At 43.0% G+C, this 26,838-nt stretch overlaps 1 protein-coding gene across 1 annotated transcript in view; it reads right to left on the bottom strand.

Moving 5' to 3' along the window:
* RLF (RLF zinc finger) overlaps positions 1-22,992 on the bottom strand; it is a 63,457-nt gene extending 40,465 nt beyond the window's left edge. Inside the window, exon 1 of the mRNA XM_040974293.1 lies at positions 22,725-22,992. Within this exon, the coding sequence (XP_040830227.1) occupies positions 22,725-22,967 (243 nt within the window). The 5' untranslated portion in view covers positions 22,968-22,992. The remainder of the gene's footprint in view (positions 1-22,724) is intronic.
* Positions 22,993-26,838: the final 3,846 nt, after the last annotated feature.

The raw sequence follows: 26,838 nt of genomic DNA, 5'->3' as shown, positions 1-26,838 counted from the left end.
CAGGTCTCCCACAGGTGCAGGGTCCCAAGGCTTTGGGCCATGCCCAACTGCTTTCCCAGGCTACAAGCAGGGAGCTGGATGGGAAGCTGGTCTGCCGGGATTAGAACCAGCGCCCACGTGGGATCCTGGCATACAAGCTGAGGACTTTAGCTGCTAGACCACCGCGCCGGACCCCTAGTTGCTCCACTTTAGAATCACTTCCCTATTAATGTGTTGGGGAAAACAAAGAAGGGAAAGATTACCCAGGTGCTTGGGCCCCTGCCACACATGTGGTAAACCCAGATGAAGTTCCTGGCTCCCAGCTTTGCCCTGGCCCAGGCCTAGACCCTGTAGCCACTCTGGGGAGGAAACCAGTGAATGAAGATGTTACACTCTTTCAGTAAATAATGATGATGATGATGATGACGAACACGACACCCACAAGTTACACAATTTCAAAATCCTTTAGAAGGTCTAGTGTTGTGGCACAACGCATTAGGCTGTTGCTCTGAACAACAAGTGCCAGGGGTTCTGCTCCTAATCCAATTTCTCACTAATGTGTCTAAAGAAGGCAGAGGGAAAGAGCCCAGGCACATGAGCCTTGAACACCCACATTACAGAGCAGCATGGAGTACCATGCTCCTGACTTCAGACAGGCCCAGCCCTAGCTGCAATGGCCCTGTGGGGAGTCACCCAGGTGCACGATTTCTCTCTTCCTTTCTCTGTCACTCTGCCTACCAAACAAATAAATAATCTTTTGAATTAGAAATATTTATTAAGAATATGAGAATATTTGGGCCCGGCGCGGTGGCGCAAGTGGTTAAAGGTCCTCGCCTTGCACACCCGGATCCCATATGGGCGCCGGTTCTAATCCCGGCAGCCCCGCTTCCCTTCCAGCCTGTGGCCCGGGAAAGCATTCGAGGATGGCCCAAGGCTTTGGGACCCTGCACCCGTGTGGGAGACCCGGAAGAGGCTCCTGGCTTCGGATCGGCATAGTATCGACCCGTTGCGCTCACTTGGGGAGTGAATCATCGGACGGAAGATCTTCCTCTCTGTCTCTCCTCTCTGTATATCCGCCTTTCCAATGAAAAAATAATAAAAATAAATCTTTAAAAAAAAAAAAAGAATATGAGAATATTTGCAAACTATTTTAACTGTCTCTATATAAATAAATTAAGCTTGTTTTTCTTTTTAGAATATTATCAACACAAAGCTATTTTCACAGCAGCTAAAACTAAAAGCATCTAGAAAGGTTTAAAGTATACAGGTCAAAGAGTCTAGAATATTACCAGGTACAGTACAGCAGGAAGCAGCAAATGGAAAGGAGACAGCACCCAAGAGTAGGATGGCACTGCTAGGCGTAGACCAGCCACGCATGTGCATTAACTGAGGCCCAATCCACACCACTTTCTCAGTAATTCATGCGGTGAACATTGAAAAATGGAAAACTTAAATCTCATGCTCAGTAATAAAGTCAGATGTATCTGAGTATCTGACTTTCCAATAAAATAAACAAATCTTAAAAAAAAAAAAAGATTTTATTTTATTGGAAAACCAGATACACAGAGAGGAAGAGAGAGAGAAAGGAAGATACTCAGGCTGCTAATTTACTCCCCAAGAGGCTACAGAAGCTGGAACTGAGCTGATCCAAAGCCAGAAGCCAGGAGCTTCTTCCGGGTCTCCCAAGCTGGTGCAGGATCCCAAGGCTTCGGGAAATCCTCCACTGCTTTTGCAGGCCACAAGCAGGGAGCTGGGTGAGAAGCAGGATTGCTCAGACACAAACTGGTACCCATAGAGGATCCTGAGTGCAAGGCAAAGAATTTAGCCACTAGGCTACTGTGCCAGGCCTAGGATTAACAATTTCATCATCTTCATATTTTTAAACTTTCCAAATTTCCTTTGATAAGCAATATTTTCCCCTGGTTGCAGGGTTTTATTTGCCAAGTTAATAGGTGAACAGGAAAAGAAGAGGGAAAGAAAGAAAGCACCCCTGCTATATAACCGGGAGATGAGGGGCCTCTCAAAAGGATAGACACCTTCTATTATATTTTATAAAAGGGTTACATTTCAATTTTATAAAAGGGTTACATTTTAATTTAAAACTCATCGAGTTCAGAATGAGCTTTCTCAACAGATATCAGGCTGCAATGAATGAGATCATGGTATGGCTTGGGCACAATCCTAAGACCTTTCTGAACTATAGCCAACATTTCAGTCTACAACAATCTTCATGCACGAAGGGGACTACAAAAAGACTACAAGAGACTTGAAGAATTCTATCATTTATTTTTACTGTGCCTTGTCTCTGTTCAAATATGCTTACATATGTAAACACTAGTAGGTTCAAACAGCCTACAACAGTCAATACAATATGTGGTACAGGTTCGCACAACAGATTCTGTAGCAGCCTACAGCAGGCTAACTATTCAGGTCTGTATGTGTACATTCTCTGATGCTTGCACATGATGAAATCACATCTCTCATGTCTCAGAAGGTATCCTATTGTTCAGCAACACTTGACTATAACTGATAAAAACAATGATCCTATGAGTTAGATTGATTGCAAGCTCATTTTAAAAACTAGAACAAAAAGATTAAATTATTTAACTAAAGTTATCCAGTATGTGAATGTTAAATTCACATTCTGATCTAGGGCCATCTGGCTCAGTAGGCCTATACATAACTACGCTTCATGATTTTCTAATATGTACAGTTCTACTTCTCTGAACATTTATTTTCTCATCTACATGAAAAGCAGAGAGAGAAACAAAGAGAGAGAGAGAGAGAGAGAGAGAGAGAGAGAGAGAGAGGTCTTCTATTCCCTGGTTTACTCTGCAAACAAATGCCAGCAACAGCCAAGGCTGGACCAGGCAGATGTCAGGAGCCCAAGATATCAGGAATTCCACCCAAGTATCCCATGTAAGTGACAGGGGCTGAAGCACCAGAGCTATTACCTGCTGTACCCCAGGACAACTTACAAAAAAACCAACCTCAATCTGCACTGCAGTCACATGGGCAACCCCATGGCAGCTTAACTCACTGCACCACGATGCCGATCCCTCTATAACTAAGTGTACTTTTAAATCCTGCTTCTCCTCCCTGCGTATTACTTCTAACATTTTGCAAGTAATATGGTATAATTTGGCCATCTGCCTAAAAGTTTGTAACATCTAACCTCCATTATAAGGCGATTGCTTCTGGGTAAAGTTTTCCAACAATGGCTCTAGCTGATATATACTTAAGAATACCGATGGGGACCCAGCGTAGTAGCCTAGAGGCTAAAGTCTTACAAGCACTCATATCCCATATGGGCGCTAATTCTAATCCCAGCAGCCCTACTTCCCATCCAGCTTCCTGCTTGTTGCCTGGGAAAGCAGGCAAGGATGGCCCAAAGCCTTGGGACCCTGCACCCGTGTGGGAGACCCAGAAAAAGCTCTTGGTCCCTGGCTTCAGATCGGCTCAGTTCCACCCATTGCAGCAACTTGGGGAATGAACCAGCATGTGGAAGATCTATCTCCTTCTCTGTAAATCTTCCTTTCCAGTAAAAATAAACAAATCATTAGAAAACATTTCCTTACAATGAAGTGACACTCCACAGCTTCATTCCTTCTAATTCCAGGCCCATTCCCTAAATAATCCCTATAAATAATCAGCTTTTATATTAATACTTTATATCAAGCAAACACTTTCCAACTCTTTGTTGCAGCTCAAATGTTTTCAATGGCTCCAGATATTCAATGCATCTTTTTTTTTCATTCTTCTCTTTATTTGGGGACGAAGTGGAGAATTTCTACACCTAAAATATCTTTAAAAAGGCCTCATTCAACCAAGATGGACTCTCAGAATCCTGGTCTCCTTTAAATTAGTATGGTTTTTCTCTTAATTACTAACTTGCTTCAAAGTTTCAGTTTGGCAACCAATGCCATAGCAGCTGATTACAGAAATGCAGCATGGATAAACATCTCCTTATAACCTATACCAGCTAAAAAACATCAGTATGGTTGCTTATTCACAAACCAATTTCAAGAGTTTAAAGGTATGCGGTAGCTAGAGATTGTGACTACTTCCACTGATGCTCCCACTTCCTAAAGACAAAGTAGTTGGAAGGTGAACAACCATACGTAATCAAACACACTGAATACTCCACTACTGCACCGTAAGCAAACATTGAATGACCAATTCTTAAAATTATTTTATTTTGATAATCTTTACATAGTTGATTAGGACACAAAGGGTCACAGGCTACAGGAAAATGGGTAAGACCATTGTTTCCACATTCTTTTTTTTTTTTCTTTTTCTGTATCTGGGAAGAGATAAAGGGAGAAGCCTCACCCAGCCTCCAACCCATTCCAGGTCCCAGATGTGGGCATGCTCTGAGGGCACTGCTCCATTTGCCCAGATCTTCACCACCAACACATGGCTGCGGCAGATGATCGATTTGTTCTGGCCTCTGTTGTGGTACCAGGTGTCCTCTGCAGGTTCTGATGGACCGCCTTATCTTCCATATGCACCTGGATATGCTGTCCACTGCTCCGTCTGAGCCTCTGAGGAGGCTCAGCTTTGACACAGGGACTTCATGGTCAGACCACGGAACTTGTACTTCTCTTCATGGTTGGGGTTCTTAGACTAACAGTTCAGTTGGAGGTAACCCCAAAGAAACTTCATCTGAGGTGGTCTCAGACCCAAACCCTGTGTGTGCTTCCTAGTATCGGGTCCGGCACAACCCGTTTCCCAAATCAGCTTAAGCATATGCCAGTGGTTGCAATTGCTGGGTCAGTTCTATTTTCAGCACTGTCTTCCACGAACAATGGGCATTTTCAGTCCAGCCTGATCCTGCCCACCACACATTTGGCCCTCACGCAAACAGGTGGGAGCTGCATCCTAGTTGGAGTGACCCACAATAATTCCCACCAGTAATGCCCCCTGCCCTAGTGACCATGCTTGCCAGTATGTACAGCAGATTGGGAACAACCAATTATTGTATGCTTATATTCTCTAGTCAATGAATGGAGGGCAAAAACCAAATATTTTGTCAGCAGTGTAAATCAGAATCTAGTACTACTATCACACAGCAAATACTCAGCAATTCTTTTCTGGTTACTTTTGTCTGGTTAACTTTTGGTTGAGAAGGACACACACATACCAACACATACACAATGAGCTCTTATTCAATGGTTCACCCAAAATCCTAGAACAGTTACAATTAAGCCAAAGTGCAGCTATGAGCTGGGAATTCAATCCAGGCCTCCCATGGGAATGGCAGGAATCCAATTCACCACCTAAACCATTGTTTACTGTCTCCCATATTTGCCATATGAGATCAAACACGTATGCACCATGCTCCCATACAGGATCTGCTTCCCATCCAGCTCCCTGCTTCTGGCCTGGGAAAGCACTTGAGGATGGCCCAAAGCCTTGGGACTCTGTACCCACGTGTAAGACCTGAAAGAGATTCCTGGCTCTTGACTTCAGATCAGCTCGGCTCCAGCCACTGCGGCCGTTTGAGGAGGGAATCATTGGACAGAAGATCTTCCTCTCTCTCCCCAATTCTCTGTATATTTGACTTTCCATTAAAAATAAATCTTTTGGGCCCAGCAGCGTGGCCTAGTGGCTAAAGTCTTTGCCTTGAATGCCCCGGGATCCCATATGGGACCCATGTGGGAGACCCGGAAGAGGTTCCCGGCTTCGGATCGGCATAGCACCAGCCGTTGCACTCACTTGGGGAGTCAATCATTGGACGGGAGATCTTCCTGTCTCTCCTCTTCTCTGTATATTTGACTTTGTAATAAGAATAAATAAATCTTTTAAAAAAAATAAATCTTTTTTTTGAAAAAGATAACATGTTTTATATACGCATATATTAAAAAAACAAATACTCCATCAAAGAAGTGTTAAATTAACAGCATTATCAAATACCAACAGTGGGCCTGGTGGCGTGGCCTAGCGACTAAAGGCCTTGCCTTAAACACACTAGGATCGCATATAGGCGCCAGTTTTAGTCCCAGCAGCTCCACTTCCCATCCAGCTCCCTGCTTGTGGCCTGGGAAAGCAGTCAAGAATGGCCCAAAGCTTTGGGACCCTGCACCTGTGTAGGAGACCCAGAGGAAGTTCCTGGATCCTGGTTTCAGATCGGCATAGCATCGGCGGTTGTGGTCACTTGGGGAGTGAATCATCGGATGGAAGAGCTTCCTCTCTGTCTGTCCTCCTCTCTGTATATCTGACTTTCCAATAAACAAAGAAATCTTAAAAACAAACAAACACCAATAGTGCATCTCTTGAGAGCAACCTCATTTGTACCAGCTACAAAAATAATAAGGCAAAACATCTGGGAATAAATGTAAACCAAAACATGCAAGAGTTCTCCAACAAAAACTCTAGGTCACTGATGACCAAAGAAATGGAACGATATTCCCCGCTTAGGATGGAAGAACCAGTATCACTGAAATATGCATACTCTCCAAAGGGTTTTACAGATTCAGTGCAACTACTATCAAAATTTCCATGACAGTTTTTCAGAACTAGGAAAAAACTAATATTTGTATGCAACCAGAAAAAATCCCCTCCAAATGGCCAAAGTGACCTTTAGCAAAAAGACTAAAGTAGAATTCATCAAACTACTTTGCTTTAAATTATATTACAAAGTTATACTAATGAAAACAGTATGGTATTGGCACAAAAACCGATCCACAAAGCAATGGAATAGAGACCTTAGAAGTAAACCTATACATCTACAACCAGTTGATCTAAGGTAATTAGGACAGTCTTCTTAATAAATGCCACTGGGAAAACTGGAAATCCACACACAGAAAAAGCAAGCTAGAGTCCTCTTACCATTTACAAAATCAACTCAAAGTGCATTAAAGATCTAAATATGACACCCAATTCTTTGAAACTATCAGGAAAAAAAGACAGAAAACACATCAGGGCATTTTAATGGAAAGGATTTGTTAAGGCAAAAGTATAAAAATAAAAACAAAAATAGATAAATGAAATCTCACAAACTTAAAAGTTTCTATGAGCATATGAAACAATCAACAGAAGAGACAATCTATACAACTGGGGGAAATACCTGCAAACTACACATCCTTCTAGGACTTAATGGCCAGAATACGTAAAGAACTCAAAAAAACTCAGTAGCAGTAAATAAATTTTAAAAAACTAAAATTAAAAACAAAATTGGGGTCCGGCACGGTGGCGCAAGTGGTTAAGGTCCTCACCTTGCACGCCCGGGATCCCATATGGGCGCTGGTTCCAATCCCGGCAGCCCCACTTCCCATCCAGCTCCCTGCCTGTGGCCTGGGAAAGCAGTCAAGGATGGCCCAAGGCTTTGGGACCCTGCACCTGCGTGGGAGACCCAGAAGAGGCTCCTGGCTTCGGATCGGCATAGCATGGGCCGTTGTGCTCACGTGGGGAGTGAATCATCGGACGGAAGATCTTCCTCTCTGTCTCTCCTCTCTGTATATCTGACTTTCCAATAAAAATAAACTAAATCTTAAAAAAAAATCATCCACTAATTTCATAAAAAAAAAGATTGGCTAAGCTCCAGCCATTGCAGTCACTTGTGTAGTGAATCATCGGATGGAAGATCCTCTGTATATCTGGATTTCCAATAAAAACAAATAAATCTTAAAAAAAAAAAAGATTTATTTTTATTGCAATGTCAGCTATATAGAGAGAGAAGGAGAGACAGAGAGGAAGATCTTCCATTTGACGATTGACTCTCCACGTGACCACAATGGCTGGTGCCTCATCAATCTGAAGCCAGGAGCTCTTCCAGGTCTCCCACACAGGTGCAGGGTCCCAAGGTTTTGGGACTGTCCTCCACTGCTTTCCCAGGCCAGAGGAAGGGAGCTGGATGGGAAGTGGAGCTGCTGGGATTAGAACCAGCGCCCATATGGAATCCCAGTGTGTGCAATGTGAAGACTTTAACCACTATGCCATCATCACGACAGGCCCAAAAATAAATCTTTAAAAAATGTTTTACATAGAAAGCACCACTTATTGTAAGATGATAGACTTTGGTAAACTAACCTGTTTTTTCTTTTATTAATTTCTAGACCCCTATCATCTATTTCAGAGGCCTTTCCTATCTTATCTAAAACAGCACTTTCCCTTTGTTTTCCACCTCCTTAACACTGTTGTAGGTTTCATCACATCACTAATTTCTGTTTGGCAAGTCTGCTTGCCTCTCCAATTGGAATGTAAATGACATAAAAGTGTTATCTGCTTGGTTTGCCCCAGTACAGAATAGTTCCTGGCACTTAAAGAGTACTTAGTATTTATTTCCTGACCTTTAGCACTTTCTTTTCCCTATGTCCCCCCTAGACTTTTGAGGGTAACTAGCAGTTATTACAACGAATTCAGTATGCTTTCTTGTCATTGCATTTATGCTACTGACCAGCAAGGCCCAAATACTGTTCTTTGTACCTTGATCACCTTAAATGTTAGCTTTTTCAACCACACCACACACCAGAAAATATACAAGAGATTTACTGTTTGTAGCCAGGACCTACTGGCAAAAGGGCAACAGCCTGCTGGTAGAGGATGAAAGCGACATGAAGGCAGCTGAGAGAGAGAATGACGAACTGCTCCCTAGTGTGAGCAAGCCCAGGCTTCCTTCCACATGGCAGGTGACCCTTGAGGGAAATGACAACCCACAGTACATGGCACTCAGAGATTTATCCATCTTAGGCGTAGGGGATGGAGGAAGGTGGCAGCTCCTCAGTAAGTGCATGCTTGTGACATGTCATAATGGCAGGTGTTGACCTTCTGCACAGAGACTAGATCTGCTTTGATCTGGTATTTGCAAGAAGAAAAGATAGCATTGAACTAGGGAGGCTTTCCTCTGTTATTTATGGCCAGAGGGAGGCAAAGGAGAGATAGCACCAGGACTCAGTCTGCTGCTTGGTGTTCCAAGGTTACCAGGTGTTCCAGCTCATGAATAACTTCCTTGTCCTCTGATGCACTAAGGCTTCACGGGTCACTTCTGTTCAGCCCAATATTAAGAACTTCATTTTTATTTGTTTTTTCATTTTTTTTAAAAGACAGACAGATGGTGAGAGTGCTTCCGTCTCTTCATTTACTCCTTAAGTGTCTGCAAGTCAAGCCTGGACTAGGCCAAGGTCAGGAGCCCAGAATTCAGTTCTGGTACCCCACCAGGGTATTTGAGCGCATGAGCCATTGCCTGCTGCCTCCCAGGAGGGTATATCGCCGTCAAGACGGGCTGCAGGTTGAGTAGTCCAGACTTGAACCAGGCATTGCAATATGTGAGTTCCCTGAGCAGCAACTTCTGTATCAAAGTCCTGCCCCTGATTTTTATTTTTCATACAAGCAAAAACTAATATAGTTTCATGTAAACCATAAGTTATTTTGTTAAAAGCGCAACATAAATGGCAAATGTGCATAATAAAATTCACTGTGGCACAGTGCCAATATACAGACCATTATAAAGGCTCTCTAACCTACAGGTTTGAAGTTAGTGGTGTTGATTTCATTAAGTTGCTTGCTCAGGATCACACAGTTGGTAAGTCATTGCGTTGCAAGATTTTTAGACCTCAGACTCTTCCTGTCTCAGAGTTTACTGAATCCTGTTTCATTCAACATGATATGTACACACACATTAGTAAGTATTTCTTAAAATAAGCGTTTTGGCCCTGGCGTGGTAGCCTAGTGGCTAATGTCGTCCCCTTGCATGTGCCAGAGTCCCATATGGGTGGCTGTTTGTGTGCTGGCAGCCCTGTTTCCCATCCAGCTCCCTGCTTGTGGCCTGGGAAGAGACGAGGATAATCCCAAAGCTTTGGGACCCTGTACCCGTTTCGGAGACCCAGAAGAGACTTCTGGCTTTGGATCAGTGCAGCTCTAGCCACTTGGGGAGTGAATCAGTGGATGGAAGATCTTCTCTATCTCTCCTCCTCTCTGTATATCTGACTTTCCAATAAAAATTTTTTTTAATCTTATAAAAATTAGTTTTGTGAGTTTTGAAGTAAACATTTTCAAAACTTTTTTCTAAATGTGTTTATGTATTAAGATGTATTGTGAATCTCCTGGAGAGACATAAGGTATATGCAGCAGCATTTGTTGAACTTGGCCCAACTTCAAAATATTATACTTTGATACAAAGCCTGTGTGAGCTCAAAAATCGCATACTTATTTCCCACTGAAGCAAACCACAATGGTTTTCTGCACAAGCACTGAGGTTTTTTCTTTTTAAGATTTATGTGTTTGAAAGACTGAGTCTGGTACACACCCCCAGCCCCCCCACCCACCCACCCCCTACCTTCCATCTGCTGGCCGGTCGCCCAAATGCCTGCAATAGCTGAGACTAAACCAGGCTGAAGTCCAGGGCCAGAAATTCTATCTGAATTTCCCTGTGGGTAGCAGGAGTCTGAGTACCTGAGCTTCTTACTTTCCCATGTGCATCAGAGGAAGCTAGATTGGAAAAGCGGACTAACTGGAATGTAGACCTTACACTCCATTACAGCTTAACCAAGAGTATGACTTGCCTTCCTACCAATTCATTTTGATTATTTAGCTTCAATTTAAAACATAATTGAGCTTTTTATGAGAAAATTTACCCTCCAACTTTCTGTATGTTAATAAGATTATGAGTTTGGCTCCAACACTGTAACCTAGTTGCCTTGCATGTGCCGGGATCCCATATGAGCGCTGGCTTATTTCCTGGCTGCTCCACTTCCCATCCAGCTCCCTGCTTGTGGCCTGGGAAAGCAGTCAAGGACAGCCCAAAGCCTTGGGACCTGGCATATGTGTGGGAGACCTGGAAGAAGCTCCTGACTCCTGGCTTCAGATTGGCACAGCACCGGCCACTGTGGCTACTTGAGAAACGAACCAACAGTGGAAGATTTTTGTCTCTGCTTCTCTCTGTAAAATCTAACTTTCCAATAAAAATAAATAAATCTTTAGGAAAAAAATATTATAACTTGTGTATAAAATGCAATTTTTGGGAAGTTGAGAATGAATTGTATTTCATAAATATCTGTTCAGAATTGGTTCTGAGGTTTTATATTTCTCCCCACTTTTGTGTTAAGTATAGTTTTGCTAATTTTTTAGTGCCTTATTTAATTCTCAGTGGTACCTTGTAGTTTTTGGTGCTCGCATTTAATTTGTGTTTTTATTTGAAATACAGCCTGAATAATCACATTAACTAACATGTCTTACTAATGTAGACTTATTACTGGCTTAATTAAGTGGATAGGAATTGTGTATCACATGTAGTCATATAAAATAGCACATTTTAAAATTTATTTTATTTTATTGGAAAGGCAGAGACAGAGATCTCCCACCTACTCACTGACTCACTTTCCAGATGCCAATAAGGGGTGGGCTAGGGGAAAGCTGGAATCTCTGTCTGGATCTCTTAGACAGGGACCATCCACCTGAGCCATCACATTGTACCTCTCAGGCTGTGCATTAGAAGGAAGCTGGAATTGGAAGCAGAGCCAAGACACAAGCACATACACTTTGGTAAGGAATGTGGGCATTACTTGTTTTCTTTAGTTTCATTATTTGAAAACAAGTAATGAAACTAAAAAAAGAAGTGAATTTTAAATTTTTTGTGATTCCAAACTTTAAATACATGCTCATTCTAAGAATTTTATAGAATAAGAATTTAAAAGATTTATATGCCTTTGTATAGTACAGTGGGGCAAACACGGCTTGCACTGTTGCAGCGTCCCATATGTCCAGTCTGTTTTGGCTAGTCCTTGCTGGCTTACGTTCCAACTAACACTGACAGTCTTTAATTTTTTTTTTTAGTATTTGTCAATATGATAGATTTAAAAATTGTCATTCTGTTTTATTAACACGAGACTTTCATGTGTATTGGACATTTTAAAATTTTTTGGTTTTTAAATATTTATTTCATAACGAAGTCACTGATTTTTTTTTTAAACATTCATTACAGAAGTGAGGAGATGGGGACTCCATGTGCGATTCTGGTAAGGGATGGAGAGGGTTTGATGTGTCTGTTTTCAGGGGTCTTGGGGGAGAAGAGTCACTGTCCCTGCTGTCAGACTAGGAGAGTGGTGGAGAATGGGATGGTCTCCCCCCTCAGGAGCCTTGGAGGTGGGGAGGTCCTGGGAATATTGAATAGTCATTGTATAAAAGGCAGCACACTCTGTCTTCCTCACCCTGTGACTTTGAAAATGGTTAAGTCATTACAACTAGACTTTTGTCTAATCATCAAGTATGACAACTTAATCTTGAGATTCTATTGATTTCATGTCACTCTGATGTTCTCAAGGAGCAGAACATATTCTAAAGAATTATAATTAGAGCTGCAGCTTAACCTGATTAGACATAGGATACAGTTTAGTGAATGATTCTGAGAAATTTGTCAGTATAATTGTTTTTTGACTGATCTTTTTTTAAATATATGCTACTGAATTCTGGGGATATTTAAGCTATGGAATATTAGAAAAACTTTACTTCTTTCTAGTAACTTGTTCTTATATCGTGACTGCATACACTGCCATAGAAGGGATATATGACCGTGGGCTAAAGTAGTTTGCTATTTGAGAATTAAAATTGTTGCTTAATGCTTTAAGCTTTGATTTTGCTGCATAAATTGGTAAATCCATTAAAAATATCTACTGAAAATTATTTCCTCATTTCTAAGCATGTGTTTGTATATTCTTAATTGGAATGATGCTCGAGCCATTTTGTTTATTCCATTCAGCTATCATGTAATAAAGTAAAAAAGGTGAACACAGAAATAGATAATAAGAATGAGATTTTTAAAAACTCATTTAAATATAACTATTCAGTTATAATCTTGTATCCTGATGGGTTCTCATTTACTTCTCTAGGGTAAATGCCCATCCCAGTGGAAACCACTCTGCTAATGTGAAGTGAAATCATCTACTTACGTTAGTTATTATGCTCATTCTCTGTATTTAGCTTTTTTCCTTTTAGTGAAATCTTGATTTTAGTCTTTAAAGGACTTGGTAAATGAAAATGACCACTCTAGAATAAGTTATCCCACAAGATCCTAATAGTAAATGTGGATAAAATACCATGTTTACACCAACCTCCTGTTTAATTGTGTTATGCAAAGGAGGAACATACACATAACTTTGAAGTTAGAGGGCTGCCTAGGTTGGAGTTTCAGAGTTCTGGTCAACATCCATGGACAGACCATTGGTTTTTTTTTTTTAATACTTTTATTTAGAGCTGGCTCAGTGGCTTAGCAGCTAATCCTCTACCTGCAGTACTGGTATCTCCTTTGGGCACTGGTTCTAGTCCTGGCCACTTCCAAGCCACCTCCCTGTTTGTGGGCTGGAAAAGCAGCAGAGAATGGGCCAAAGCCTTGGAACTCTGCACCTGTATCTGGAAGAAGCTACTGACTCCCTGCTTTCAGACTGGCTCAGTTCTGGCTGCTGCAGCAATTTGCTGAATGAACGAGCTGGTGGAATCTCAGTATCTCTTTCTCTCTTTCGCACTCTCTGTAGCTCCTACTTTCAAGTAAAAAAAAAAAACTATGAAAAATGCTTTTATTGAATTATTTTAGCAATAGGATAAATTTATGCATTCTTTTCAAGCATTGATCACTTCTTTATAGTCACAGTATCAAATTCTATCTTTCAGGTTTTTTTTTTAAAGATTTATTTTATTTTTTATTACAAAGTCAGATATACAGAGAGGAGGAGAGATAGAGAAGAACTTCCCTCCAATGATTCACTCCCCAAGTGAGCACAACGGGCCGGTGCTGTGCCGATCCGGAGCCAGGAGCCAGGAACCTCCTTCAGGTCTCCCACGTGAGTGCAGGGTCCCAAGGTTTTGGGCTGTCCTTGACTGCCTTCCCAGGCCACAAGCAGTAGGGGGCTGGATGGGAAATGGAACGACTGGGATACAACCTGGTACCCAAATGGGATCACATGCAAGGTGAGGACTTTAGTCACTAGGCTACCATGGCAGGCCCAAACCCCAGAACTTCTAACTATGGCTTAGTGCCAGCCAGTCTCTCCCCATCTCTCTCCACCAGTCTCCAGTAATCATCATTATACTTTAACCTCTATGATGTCACCAATTTTTGAGACTCCACATACTTAGTGACTCTACGTAGTTTCTATACTTGGCTGATTTTGCTTCACTTAGTAATAATATCTATGTTGCTGCAAATCACAATATTTTCCCCTGAGTGATATGCCACCGTGTGCATATACCATGTTTTTTTCACCCATTCATTGGTGGATGGATCCCTAGGTTGTTTCTGCTTTGTGGGTACAGTGAATTGTGCTACAGTAAACATCAGAGTGCAGAGGTCTCCTCTACAGGCAGGTGTATTTCCCTTAGTTATATCTAGGAGTGGGGTTATTGGTATTTGGGATCTTATCTGTTCCACTGTGGCTGTGCTGATTTACATTCCTGCCAGCACTGTCCTTTCTCTCCTCATCCTTGAAGACATTCAGCTTTGATTTGCATTCCCTTAATGGTCAGTGATGTTGCACTTTCTTTACAGATCTGCTGGCCATTTGTAAATCTTCCTTTGAGATATGTCTGCTTTGATCTCCTAGTTTTTAACTGGATTATTCTTCCAGGTCTCCCGCGTGGGTGTAGGGTCCCAAGGTTTTGGGACGTCCTAGACTGCTTTCCCAAGCCACAAGCAGGGAGCTGGATGGGAGGTGGGGCTGCCGGGATTAGAACCGGCGCGTATATGGGATCCTGGAGCACTCAAGGTGAGTACTTTAGCCATGGCGCCAGATCCTCTATGTAAAATTTTTTATTAATACTTTTCAGGGGCCCGGCACGGTGGCGCAAGTGGTTAAGTCCTCGCCTTGCACGCCCGGGATCCCATATGGGCGCCGGTTCTAATCCCGGCAGCCCCGCTTCCCTTCCAGCTCCCTGCCTGTGGCCTGGGAAAGCAGCAGAGGACGGCCCAAAGCTTTGGGAACCTGCACCCGCGTGGGAGACCCGGAAGAGGCTCCTGGCTTCGGATCGGCATAGTATCGGCCCGTTGCGGCTCACTTGGGGAGTGAATCATCGGACGGAAGATCTTCCTCTCTGTCTCTCCTCTCTGTATATCCGCCTTTCCAATAAAAAAAAAAATAATAAAAATAAATCTTTAAAAAAAAAAAAAATACTTTTCAGAATACCATGACCTATAGAAAGAAAGAGAAACCATTTAGGAGTCACAAGTATAACATTTCACAGGTTACATTTATAATGCTTTGGCTCTAATTACCACACAATGCTAGTTTTTACTATGATAATTACTTGTCAAGCAGCTTCTATTTAGACATCCTCCACAGGAAACTAATGCACTAGAATTTCAATCAAGATGTTACAAGAAAAGCTCAAGAATTATCAGAGGAGGATCAGCACAGTGGCTTGACATGCTAATCCTCCACCTGCAGGGCCCACATCCCATAAAGGCCCAGCTGTTCAACTTTCAATCCCGTTCCTACTTCTAACATAGGAAAGTAGCAATGGATGGTCCAAGCCCTTGGGCTTCTGCACCCATGTGGGACACCCAGAAGCAGCCATAATTTCTGGATTCAGATCAGCTCAGCTCTAGACATCTGGCTATTGTGGCCATTTGGGGATGAACCAGCAGACGGAAGATCTCTCTCTCACTTCGCTCTACAAATAAATAAATAAAATAAATCTTTAAAAAATATTAGTTGTCATGGACACCAATTTCAAGGAGTTGAGATCTTCCCCATTGCAACATCTTCAAACTGTTGTGTGACTGGTGGCTAACTCTTCTCCAACAGCATAATACTCTCATGCTCTGTCCATCAACGTTACCCAGTGAACACATGTTGCTAAATAGATTATTATATAAATGTAGGCTTAAGTTACATTTTGTTCATTTAAAAAATAAAAACATTTATGCCATCATAGTGATTTTTTGATAGAACTGTTCATACATGCTAGATTTTACATTAGATGTTCCTTTTGAAGTGTTTGAGTATATCATGCAATTCCTACAATATAGTTCATTCAACAAATTAATCTGAGTACCAAGCAGTGTATTAACCCCTAGATAAAGTATACAATTAAGAACGAACAAGTTCTCTGCTTCCATCGAATTATTAGTCACAGCTACAGACAAAGAAATATTTATACATGTTCCTGGCTCTAATCCCAGCAGCTCCACTTCCCATCCAGTTCCCTGCCTCTGGCCTGGGAAAGCCTTGGGACCCTGCACCCTCGTGGAGGACCCGAAGAGGCCCTGGCTCCTGGCTTCAGATTGGCTCAGCTCCAGCCGTTGTACTCACTTGGGGAGTGAATCATCGGACGGAAGAACTTCCTCTCTGTATCTGCCTTTCCAATAAAAATAAATAAATGCTAAAAAAAATATTTATACACATGTTTTAGATACATGATGTTGATAAAATATTCTGGTCAAAGACCTAAATCTGTCTGCTTAAAATAAGAAAAGCTCCTGAAATATCCTGTAAGTGTGTAAAGTCTTGAAAGTCAAACAGGAAGAAGGGGAGGGAGGCCTTCAGGTTAGCAAGCAGAGAAATGGAGATGGTAGAATGAAAAAAAACAGGTTTGGGGTCAGCACCATGGCATAGGAGTAAAGCTCCCCCTTGCAGTGCCAGTATCTCACATGGACACCAGTTCCAATCCCGGCTGCTCCACTCCAAACTAGCAACCTGCTAAAGAACTTGGAAAGGCAGTGGAGGACAGCCCAACTCCTCAGACCTGCACACTCATGGTGGACCCAGAAACTCGTGGCTCAACATTTCAGACTAGCTTAGCTCCAGCTACTTCAGCCATTTACGGAGTGAATCATTGGAAAGATGTCTCTCTTAGAAAGAAGAAAAAAAGTTTAAGGTGGGAGCTGGAAATGCAGATCTAAAGGCCTTGTAAGCCAGACTAATGAACCAAACTTTATCTTGTCCCTGGGGAAAAAGTGACTAACAAGACTATATTATTCAACTTACTACTACAAAAATGAACTGTAGATAAGTTCAATTAGAATGTAAAGAACAGTAAGAAACAGGTCCAAGAGAAAGCCTGAACTAAGATAGCAACAACAAGAAAAGCAACTGTCAATATCACAGGTCTTCATAAAGTGTCCAAAAACATCTAAGAGCAAACCTATCTGCTGAAATGACAGAAAGCTTCAGGGAGATAACATGAACGCTCACTTGCACTGAGCTCTAAAGAAAAAAAAATCTACCATGTAGGAAGCAAAAGAAAACAACTGAGCAGTACAATGAAAAGATATGCTTGATGACCTGAGACCTTGTTAAACGAACTTTATTCTTCTGGAAATGTATCAGTGAATATTTATTGAAAACTTAATATGTGCCTTAAGTCGTGCAGAACCAAATAAAAAAATTTAAAATAAAATTTAAAAAATTGTACTTGGAGACTCAAATGATAGGATACTAGCCACAGAAATAACTGATCCTACACTTTGGTCATGACTCCAAATAAAGAAGTACTGAATCCAAGTTAAGAGTAGGATCAAGGCAGTGTAACTGAAAGAAAAACAAGCTGAGGTCAAGATTGTAAAGCTTTTTTAATCCAAGGTAAGAAATCTGGATAAGGCACCTAATTCTAGACACACTTCTTTAAATAGATATTATTGCATTCATTCCTCATAACATGTATTCATACAGTATTACTATTTGATACACAGTATGTAAGTATTATTATTCCACTGGTTGGTAAATGAGAAAATTAAGGATTATGGAAACCAACATGCCTAAAGTCCATTAATTAAAGTGAAGCCAGTACAGTAGTCCCTGCATATTAGTAATTTTAGTTAATCATGGACTAAAAATACTGAATGGAAAATTCCACAAATAAACAATTCATAAGTTTCAAATTGTGTGCCCTTCTAAACAGCATAATGAAATCCCTATTTGTCTCACCACTCTCCCTCCTGGGACAAAGACCATTCCTTTGACCATGTTACCCAAACTGTATAGTCTATCCACCATTAGCCAGTAGTGATCTTGGTTATATCAAGACATAGGAATATCACAGCTGCTTACCTTTTAGAAATGCTTTATAAGTAGCCTTAAGCTAAAACACAAGACTTGTATCATTCACTTCATTTCATCATGAAGGAACTGTATCATCTCACATCAACACAAAATACTTTTGAAAGAGACCAGAGTCACAAAATCTATTACACTTTACGGCTATAAACTGTTCTTTTATTGGTCTTTCACATTATCATAAGCATGTGTATATGCAAAAAAATGCATATGTAGGGTTTAGTATTACATGAGGTTTCAGGCATCTACCAGTTGCAGTTGCCTTAGAACATGCCCTCTGCAGGCAAAGTGTAGTATATAGCCCATCTGACTCAGAGCCCTCTGCACTCAATCATCAACCTAGGAATAAGCTTAAATACATGCTCAACCTAACTTTACAAAATGTGGGACAGGTGTTTAGCCTAACCATCAAAACATCAATTAAAGGGCTAGTGCAATGACTCAGTTGGCTAATCCTCTGCCTGCAAGCTCTGTGATCCCTTATGGGCTCTGGTTGTGTCCTGACTGCTTTACTTCTTTTTTTTTTTTTTAGATTGATTTATTTTTATTGGAAAGGCAGATATACAGAGAGGAGAGACAGAGAGGAAGATCTTCCATCTGATGATTCACTCGGCTCAAGTGGCCGCAGCGGCTGGAGCTGAGCCAATCCGAAGCCAGGAACTTTCCTCCAGGTCTCTCACACGGGTGCAGGATCCCAAAACTTTGGTCCATCCTCGACTGCTATCCCAGGCCACAGGCAGGGAGCTGGATGGGAAGCCGGGTTGCCAGTACTAGAACCGGCACCCATATGGGATCCCGGGTGTTCAAGGTGAGTACTTTTTAACAGCTACGCTTTCGTGCCGGGCCCCTTCTTATCCATCTGCCTGCTTATGGCTTGTGAGGACTATAGAGGATGGCCCAAAGCCTTAGGATCCTGCATCTACATAGGAGATTGGAAGAAGCTCCTGGCTCTTTGCTTTGGATCAGCTTAGCTCCAGCCATTGCAACCATTTAGGGAGTGAACCAGCAGATGGAAGATTTTTCTCTCTGTCAATCTGCCTTTCCAATAAACATAATAAATAAATGTTAAAAAACTAAAAAAAAATTTAAAGTAGAAAACAAACAAAAACACCAGTTAAGATGCCCACATCCCAAAGATACTGATCGAATTATGATTTCTTATGAAGGACTACACTATTGTAACAAAATGGGAAAAATCTGATGGGGGATGGGAGTTTGAGGGGGGGGAATCCCAGCCTATACAAAAATGTACCGCATAATTCAAAATTCAAAATAAAAATATTAAAAAAAAAGATGCCCATATCCCATACCAGAGTCCCTGGGTGGGTGTCTTAGCTCAGGCTCCTGACTAGCTTCCTGCTCTTGGGGACCCTGGAATGCAGCCGTGATGGCTTAAGTGACTGCATTCAGTCACCCAGAGGACTTGAACTGAGTTCCCAGTTACTGGCTTCAGCCTCACCAGGGATTTGAAAGGTAAATCAGTGCATCGGGAAGGGGAGTTCTCCACCTCACACCCCACTGCCTCTCATACATCTTTTAATCTATAAAACTGGAAATAGCATTGCAGCTCAGCAGGTTACGCTGTCAGCATCCTATGAGTGCTCTGCGTCCAATCCAGCTCTGTTAATGTCCCCGGGAAAACACAGATGGTTCAAGTGCCTGGCCCCTGCCTCGACACTGAGGACCAGAATGGAGTGCCAGGCTCTTGGCTTCGGCCGGCTCTGGGCACTGCAGTCATTAGAAGAGTGAAGCAGCAGGAGAACATCTCTCTCTGCCTTTCAAATAAATGTTAAAAAAAAAATCTACAGTTACTGTCACTCTAGAACTTAATGATGTCTCATATACACATGGTTTATTCATAAGATTACTTTGCTTAATATTCTCAAGGCATAAGCATTCATTTAATAACTTAAATTTTATTAGTAAAGCTTTCAAGTTTATATTCCAAATAGCACTACCAGTTGTAAAAGTGTTGGAGTCTTAATTCTCAAAAGACAGTAAAAATTAGTAAGATATCATCAATTTTTCAGCAAAACAAAGACTGCTTTTCCAAGTTAATCTTATTCATACAGTGTGACAGGCAATGTTTTCAGAAAAGGAAATGAGGGAAAGAGAAAAAAGAAAGCACATCTCATAGAGACTGAATATAAATATTCACTGAACACAGTGTAAATATCATTTTCTTAGTAACAATTACTTCTGGAGTTTCATTTTAACATCTTCACAAATTTAAGAAAATCAAGTAAGGCAAACTTCTCTATCAACTCATGTGTCAGCTTATTTCTTGATTTACTATAATTCCCAAGATAGAGATATTTAAGAACATGCTCCCAGCGCCATGTAGAAGGCATCAACCAAGTACAACTGAAGTCTCCAAGACAACTTTCTGAGCCAAGCAGCTAATTGGAAAACAGAACAAAAACACCTGTGCTCATTAACATCGATTAGCACAGGCTGAGGAGAAAGCAAAACATGGTACTTCTCTTATCGCACACCTCCCTTAAAGGACAGGAATTCTATCTTCACTTGGTTCCTATCTTCAACACTTGGTCATACAAATCAGAATTTTCTTAAGTGGGTGAATATAGCTCACTGTTGTTCACATGTGGAACCAATAGTTATTAAACCAAATTACTTGATAGTAAAAACTTTCCTGGTTCTTCATAAAAACTTCAAATTTTTTGTTTACCTGTATTTGGAGATCAAGGATAAAGCTTGTTATCTGAATTACCGGGAAAATGTGACAAAATTATTATGACAAATTTTTGCACATGAACTTTCTATTCTACTGAAAAAGGTCAAACAGCAAGATAAATTTTCCAAAGTTATAAGCTAAGATGCAGAGTCTCGATCAGGATCCAACTGACTCCCAATCTGATGTGCCAGAATCTCTACAACATAATGTTACAGAACACCTATTCCTACTTCATTTACTAGTCCAAAAATGTTTTCTAGAAAATTCTAAGGGGAAAAAAAATCTTAACTTGATAAACAATACAAATTACACAAGTGCTTTATTTTTAAAACTCCCCAAGGCCCTCACATCTGGAGGTATTACCAAGACTGTATTTTTAGTGGCGTGTTTTAATGTTACAATCGGAACTTCAAGCATTTGACAAACTGGGCAATACATAGCAATACATATTCATGACCGGCTACATTCACTCCTGTTATCCTTCTAGAAAGACAACTCAAACTCAGAAGCCTCACCAGCTGGCCCAGCTCCTCTGCCCTTCCAGTCAGCTTCCCTTTCTCCCACCCTCCACCCCGTCCATCGTCTCCAGCTGTGGCCTAGAGTGCCACTCCCCCAGGTTTCCACAGGAGTCCACTTCCCATCCTTTCAGCCCGACGACCCACCCTATCCTGCTCCGCCTCTCCAGGTGACTCTCTTTACAATTAATCGGTTCGAAATTCCATTTAACTAGTTAACTGCTTTTTCCATTAAGATGTCCCCCGAGGGCTCTCCTCACCACTTTCTACAGTGTCTCCTTTTCCACCCCAAACTACACCAAAAGACCGCAAGCTCACAAGGCCACGGGCTGTGTGTCTTACCTACTTTCCTCCCTAAGTTTCTGGCATCAACCCTTGGGGTCAAGAAAAGTAATAAGCAGAAAAAAAAATCACATCTTAATAGTGCGGATAAATGCTCCAAGTCGGACACACACAAAAACTCGAGTACGGAAAAGATGACCAGGACAAGACTCCGTTCAGAAAGGAGATGCTTGCAGCTCAGCAAAAGGGGGCGGGAGGGAAGGCAAGGAAGCTTCTGATTTTGCTCTGGGTCAATGGGGCAATCAACACGCCCCAAATTAACTTTGGAATGCCACAGTTTATTCAGCACACTCACTACTTATCAAGAATCCCCCAAGTAACAACACACTCCATTATTCGGCATTCCCTAAAGTGCGGGAAGTGAGAGGCACAAACATGATAGAGCAAACGACCAAAGTAGAAATAATAATGGCAACTGTTTACACCGCAAGAGTTTAAAACACTGAGAAGAATCTCAAATACACCCATAAATACGTAATCAGAGGTTAGGGCCCGTTCTGGCACATAAATGACCACACGACTGCCAAACGCACCAATCTCTCTCCTCAATGCTCCTAATCGCCAGTGTAAGACTCACCAGCCTCATTCCTGGTAGCACAATCCTCGAAGGAACTGAACAGGCGAACAAACGGCTTAAACGTAAAAAAAGAAAGAAAAAAACGGGGGGTGGGGGGAGTGCAAAACCCTGCCACCGATCAGCTCCTCAAACTGTAATCACAGAGCCCTAGATGCATTTCAATGTCAACTGTCAAACCTTCTTTTTTTGGGGGGTGATGGAGGGGCGGAAGATGGTGACTCCAAAAATTAAGGCTCTGTCCCCAACACACCTCCACGGATTCTCCAGAACAAGACATCCGCACTCCACTCCAAAAAGGCTCTCAGTGCAAGACCGAGCCATCATCCCTCAGGGGGCAGTGGCGCTCCAACCCGCCCGGCCGGGACACGGGCAACGCTAACAGGGCCCGGCCCTTTTGGGGGGCCCTCGGGACTGCCGGTAGAAGCCAGCACAACCCGCCCCGGCGCTGGCCGAAATCGGGCAGGGACGGAGGGGGGTCAGCGACCGAGCTTCCCAACTGGGCCTTCCCACCTCGGGGGCGCGGCAAGACGTGGAGGTGGTGCCTTTCAGTCCCGGCCCTTCTGCTGCAACGGACCCGGGGCCTCGTCCCTGGCGTCCCCGCCCCGCCGTCCTCAGCCAGCGAGTCAGCCCCTTACCTGGCAGAAGCTCCGGCAGTAGTTCAAAGATGAACCCTCGGACACCTCCTGCTCCCTCAGCTCCGTTTCCAGCTGCCAGAGGCAGGGTCGTAGACCCGGGGCTCCTGGCACCGGAGATGTGGGGCGATTACCCCGAGCCATTGACTCAGTCTCGACTCCGGCTCCGGCGGCCGCTGCCGCTACCGCCGGAGCCTCAACCCCGGCCCCGGCAGCTGCGGCGCCGTCTCCCTTTCCGTCCGCCATCTTCCCACGGCCCAGCAGCGCGTAGGCAACCGAGCCACGTGACTTTGTTCTGCCCCGCCCCCGATCGCCCGCGCACGGTGACGTACTCCCTGGCGACGCCGGCGCCTGCTCGATTGCGTCACGAGAGTGCCGAAGGCTCCTCCTCCACAAGGCCTCTGCAACCTGCACCCTAGCAACAGCCTAGCAACGGCTGGCTCCAGGCTCCTGTCCACCTCCCGCTACGCGGAGCCAGGAGCGTCTGCCAACAGTGTGGCTGCTATGAGGGAAATGACATTGGAGCTTCGAGCTGAGGAATGAAGGTAACCCTGGGAGGAACCCAGACCACAACATCCCTGGTAAAAGAGAAAAAAACAAATGAACGTTATGAGATAGAAGACTAACTGCAAGGAGACTCGGTTTGTGACAGAAACAGCATTACCAGTATTGGGGATAGGATGAACTCTGAAATAAATGGCGCCTTTTTTTTCTTTCCACAAAGGGGAGAAAAACCAATTTCTACCTCAAACCACATCCAAATATAAAACCCAGGTTCATTAAAGACTCAAAACATAAATAGAAAATAGCTTCAAGGGGAAAAAAATAGAATTTCTGAGGTAAAAGCTCAAAGCACAGGGCCCGGCGCTATGGCCTGGTGGCTAACTCCTCACCTTGCACATTCTGGGATCCTGTATGGGCTCCGGTTCGTATCCCGGCTGCTCCACTTCACCTGCGTGGAAGACCTGGAAGACGCTCCTGGCTTCCGGTCTGCCCAGCTCTGGGTTTTAGGACCACTTGGGGTGTGGCGGGGGGGAGCAGGTGATCTCTGAAGTACTTGGATCCCTTCCTCCCATTTGGGAGACCTAAATGCAGATGCAGGTTCCTGAGCTGACATTGATTAGCCCTGCCTGTTGTTGTGGGCATTTTGGGAAGTGAACCACTAGATAGAAGATCTCTTTCTCTCTCAAATAGCGTGGTTTTCAAATTTTATTTCTGCGGGAGACAGAGTTACAAAAAGAGGGAGAGACAGAGATGTCCCACTCACTAGTTCACGGGGCACTGGAGCCTGGAGCTGTTTCGAGTCTCCCAGGTGGATGCAGGGGCCCAAGCACTTGCTGCATCTTGCTCTGTTTTCCCAGGTGCAACCACCAACAGTGTGGCCTCTTATATAAAGTATGTTACTTCTGTGGTAGCAGAAGTTTAAAAGGTGATGCACAAAGACAAGCCAGACATTGGATGCTTGTTACCATACATGGAACCATTATTTGGATTAATAACTGGAACGATTCACAGGGAAAAGGAAATCTAGGGCCAGGCATAATGGCTCAGCTAGCTAATCTTCCCCCTTCCAGCGCCAGAATGCAATATGAGCACCAGTTCGTGCCCCATCCGTTCTACTTCCTATCCACCTCCCTGCTTGTGGCATGACGAAACGTAGAAGAAAACCTTGGGAAGCTGCACCTGTGTGGGAGACCTGGAAGAGGCTTCAGGCTCCTGGCCTTGCATCAGCTCAGTTCTGGCCACAGCAGCCACTTAAAGAGTGCACCAGCAGATAGAAAATCATTCTCTCTCTCCTTTCCTCTATAAATCTGCCTTTCCAATAAATAATTCTAAATAGAAAAAAAAGGAAATCTAAAAGAAAAGGGGGCAATATGCATAGTGGTTAAGGGCCTAGCCTTGAACGCACCAGGATACCATAATGGTCACTAGTTCTAATCCCAAACAGCCCTGTTTCCCATCTGCCTCCCTCCTTGTGGCCTGGGAAAGCAGTCAAGAATGGCCCAAAGCCTTGGAACCCTGCACCTGCCTGAGAGGCCCAGAAGAGGCTCCTGGCTCCTGGCTCCTGGCTCCTGGCTTCGGATTGGCTCAGCTCCAGCCATTGCGGCTACTTAGAGAGTGAACCATCAGATGGAGGATCTTTCTCTCTGTCTCTCCTCCTCTCTGTATATCTGACTTTCCAAATAAAAATAAAAATAAATAAATCTTTATTAAAAAATAAAAAGGGATAAAGTATATAAAGAGGCAATTTACAAAAAAGGGAAATATCCCAGGAACAATTTTTAAATTTCGCTGTAACTATGAATGTAAAATTAGAGCAATGAGATGTAATTTTTTTTTAAGATTTATTTTTATTATTTTTTTATTAGAAAGGCGGATATACAGAGAACAGAGACAGAGAGGAAGATCTTCCATCCGATGATTCACTCCCCAAGTGGGCGCAACGGCCGATGCTATGCCGATCTGAAGCCAGGAGCCTCTTCCAGGTCTCCCACGCGGGTGCAGGGTCCCAAAGCTTTGGGCCGTCCTCGACTGCTTTCCCGGGCCACAGGCAGGGAGCTGGAAGGGAAGCAGGGCTGCTGGGATAGAACCAGCGCCCATATGGGATCCCGGGTGTCCAAGGTGAGGACCTTAACCACTTGCGCCACCGCGCCGGGCCCGAGATGTAATTTTTTAAAGATTAATTTTTAAATTTTTATTGGAAAGGTATCTACCTTTTATCTACCTTTACAGAGAGGGGAAGAGACAGAAAGATTTCCATCTGATGGTTCAGTCCCCAAGTGGCCACAATGGCTGGAGCTGAGCCAATGCAAAGCCAGGAACTTCCTCCAGGTCTCCCACATGGGTGCAGGATCCCAAGGCTTTGGGCCGTCCTCAACTGCTTTCCCAGGCCACAAGCAGGGAGCTGGATGGGAAGTGGAGCTGCCGGGATTAGAACCGGCGTCCATATGGGATCCTGGCATATGCAAGGTGAGGATTTAGTCACTGACCCTTTGCACTGGCCCTGTGATGTGATTTTGAAACTTACAGATGGTCAGAAATCTTTTGTTAGTACTTTATATTATGATTTAGGAAGATAGTACCTTGCACACTGCTGACAGGGCTGTGTCATGGAGGAGAAAAATTTGTCACACTTAATAATAAAACTGATGTTTGCTATATCTTGTGACATGTTAGTTCCTAATAGTAAGAGTAATAAGAGTTGCTATTCACTGAAATTTAATGTACTAGGCACTCTCCAAAGTTCTGTATTTACTCATTTAGTCCTAACAATTTGTCATGAAAAGTTACCTACATTCTACCGCTTAGGCAACTAGGACACAGAGAAGTTAAGTCACTTGCCCAAAGTGATAATTAGTAAGCAGTAGCGCCTGGAATCCAATTCTGCATCTCCCAACTCCATAATTGTTATCTTATTAAGATTCATTGTAATACTACATGTTATGATAACATGTTGGAAAGGACCTAGAAAACAGTATGAGATAAATAAGCGAATTATGGCATATTCACATATTGACACGTATAGCAAATAAATTAATGAATTTAAACTGTATATATCAACATAATAAGCACACAGTTTGGGCCCGGCATTGTGATGCATAGGAGGAAGCCACACTTTGGGATGCTGGCATTTAAGAGTGCCTCTCGTGGCGGTCCTGGCTGCCCACTTTAATCCAACTTTCTGCTAATGCATCCTAAGGCAGCAAATGATGATTCAAGTGTGTGGGCCCTTGCCACCCACATGAGACCTGGATGGAGTTCTAGATTCTTGGCTTTGGCCTGGCCCAGCCCTGGATATTGTGAGCACTGAGGAAACGAAGTAGCATATGGATAATAGCGCACTCTTCCATGAAAAAAAAAAGCAGAGTGATGGTATACAATATGTTAACCCTTTGTGTCCCATAAGTCTACATATAGTACTCCTAACACCTATAACTACTTAAACAAGCAAACATACCACTTAATAATTATTTTTTGAACCACTGTTACGCCTTTAATTATTCTCGAAATTGAAAATTTGGGAAATAATGGACTTTGAAAATACAGAGCATGGGACCTGGCGCGGGTAGCCTAGTGGTTTGAGCTCTACTTTCCTTCCAGCTCCATGCTTGTGGCC

This window comes from Ochotona curzoniae, unplaced genomic scaffold (genome assembly GCF_017591425.1).
Source record: "Ochotona curzoniae isolate NIBS_2020 unplaced genomic scaffold, NIBS_Ocur_1.0 contig_2404, whole genome shotgun sequence".
NCBI lineage: Eukaryota > Metazoa > Chordata > Mammalia > Lagomorpha > Ochotonidae > Ochotona > Ochotona curzoniae.
This window is presented reverse-complemented; position numbering and strand designations above follow the sequence as displayed.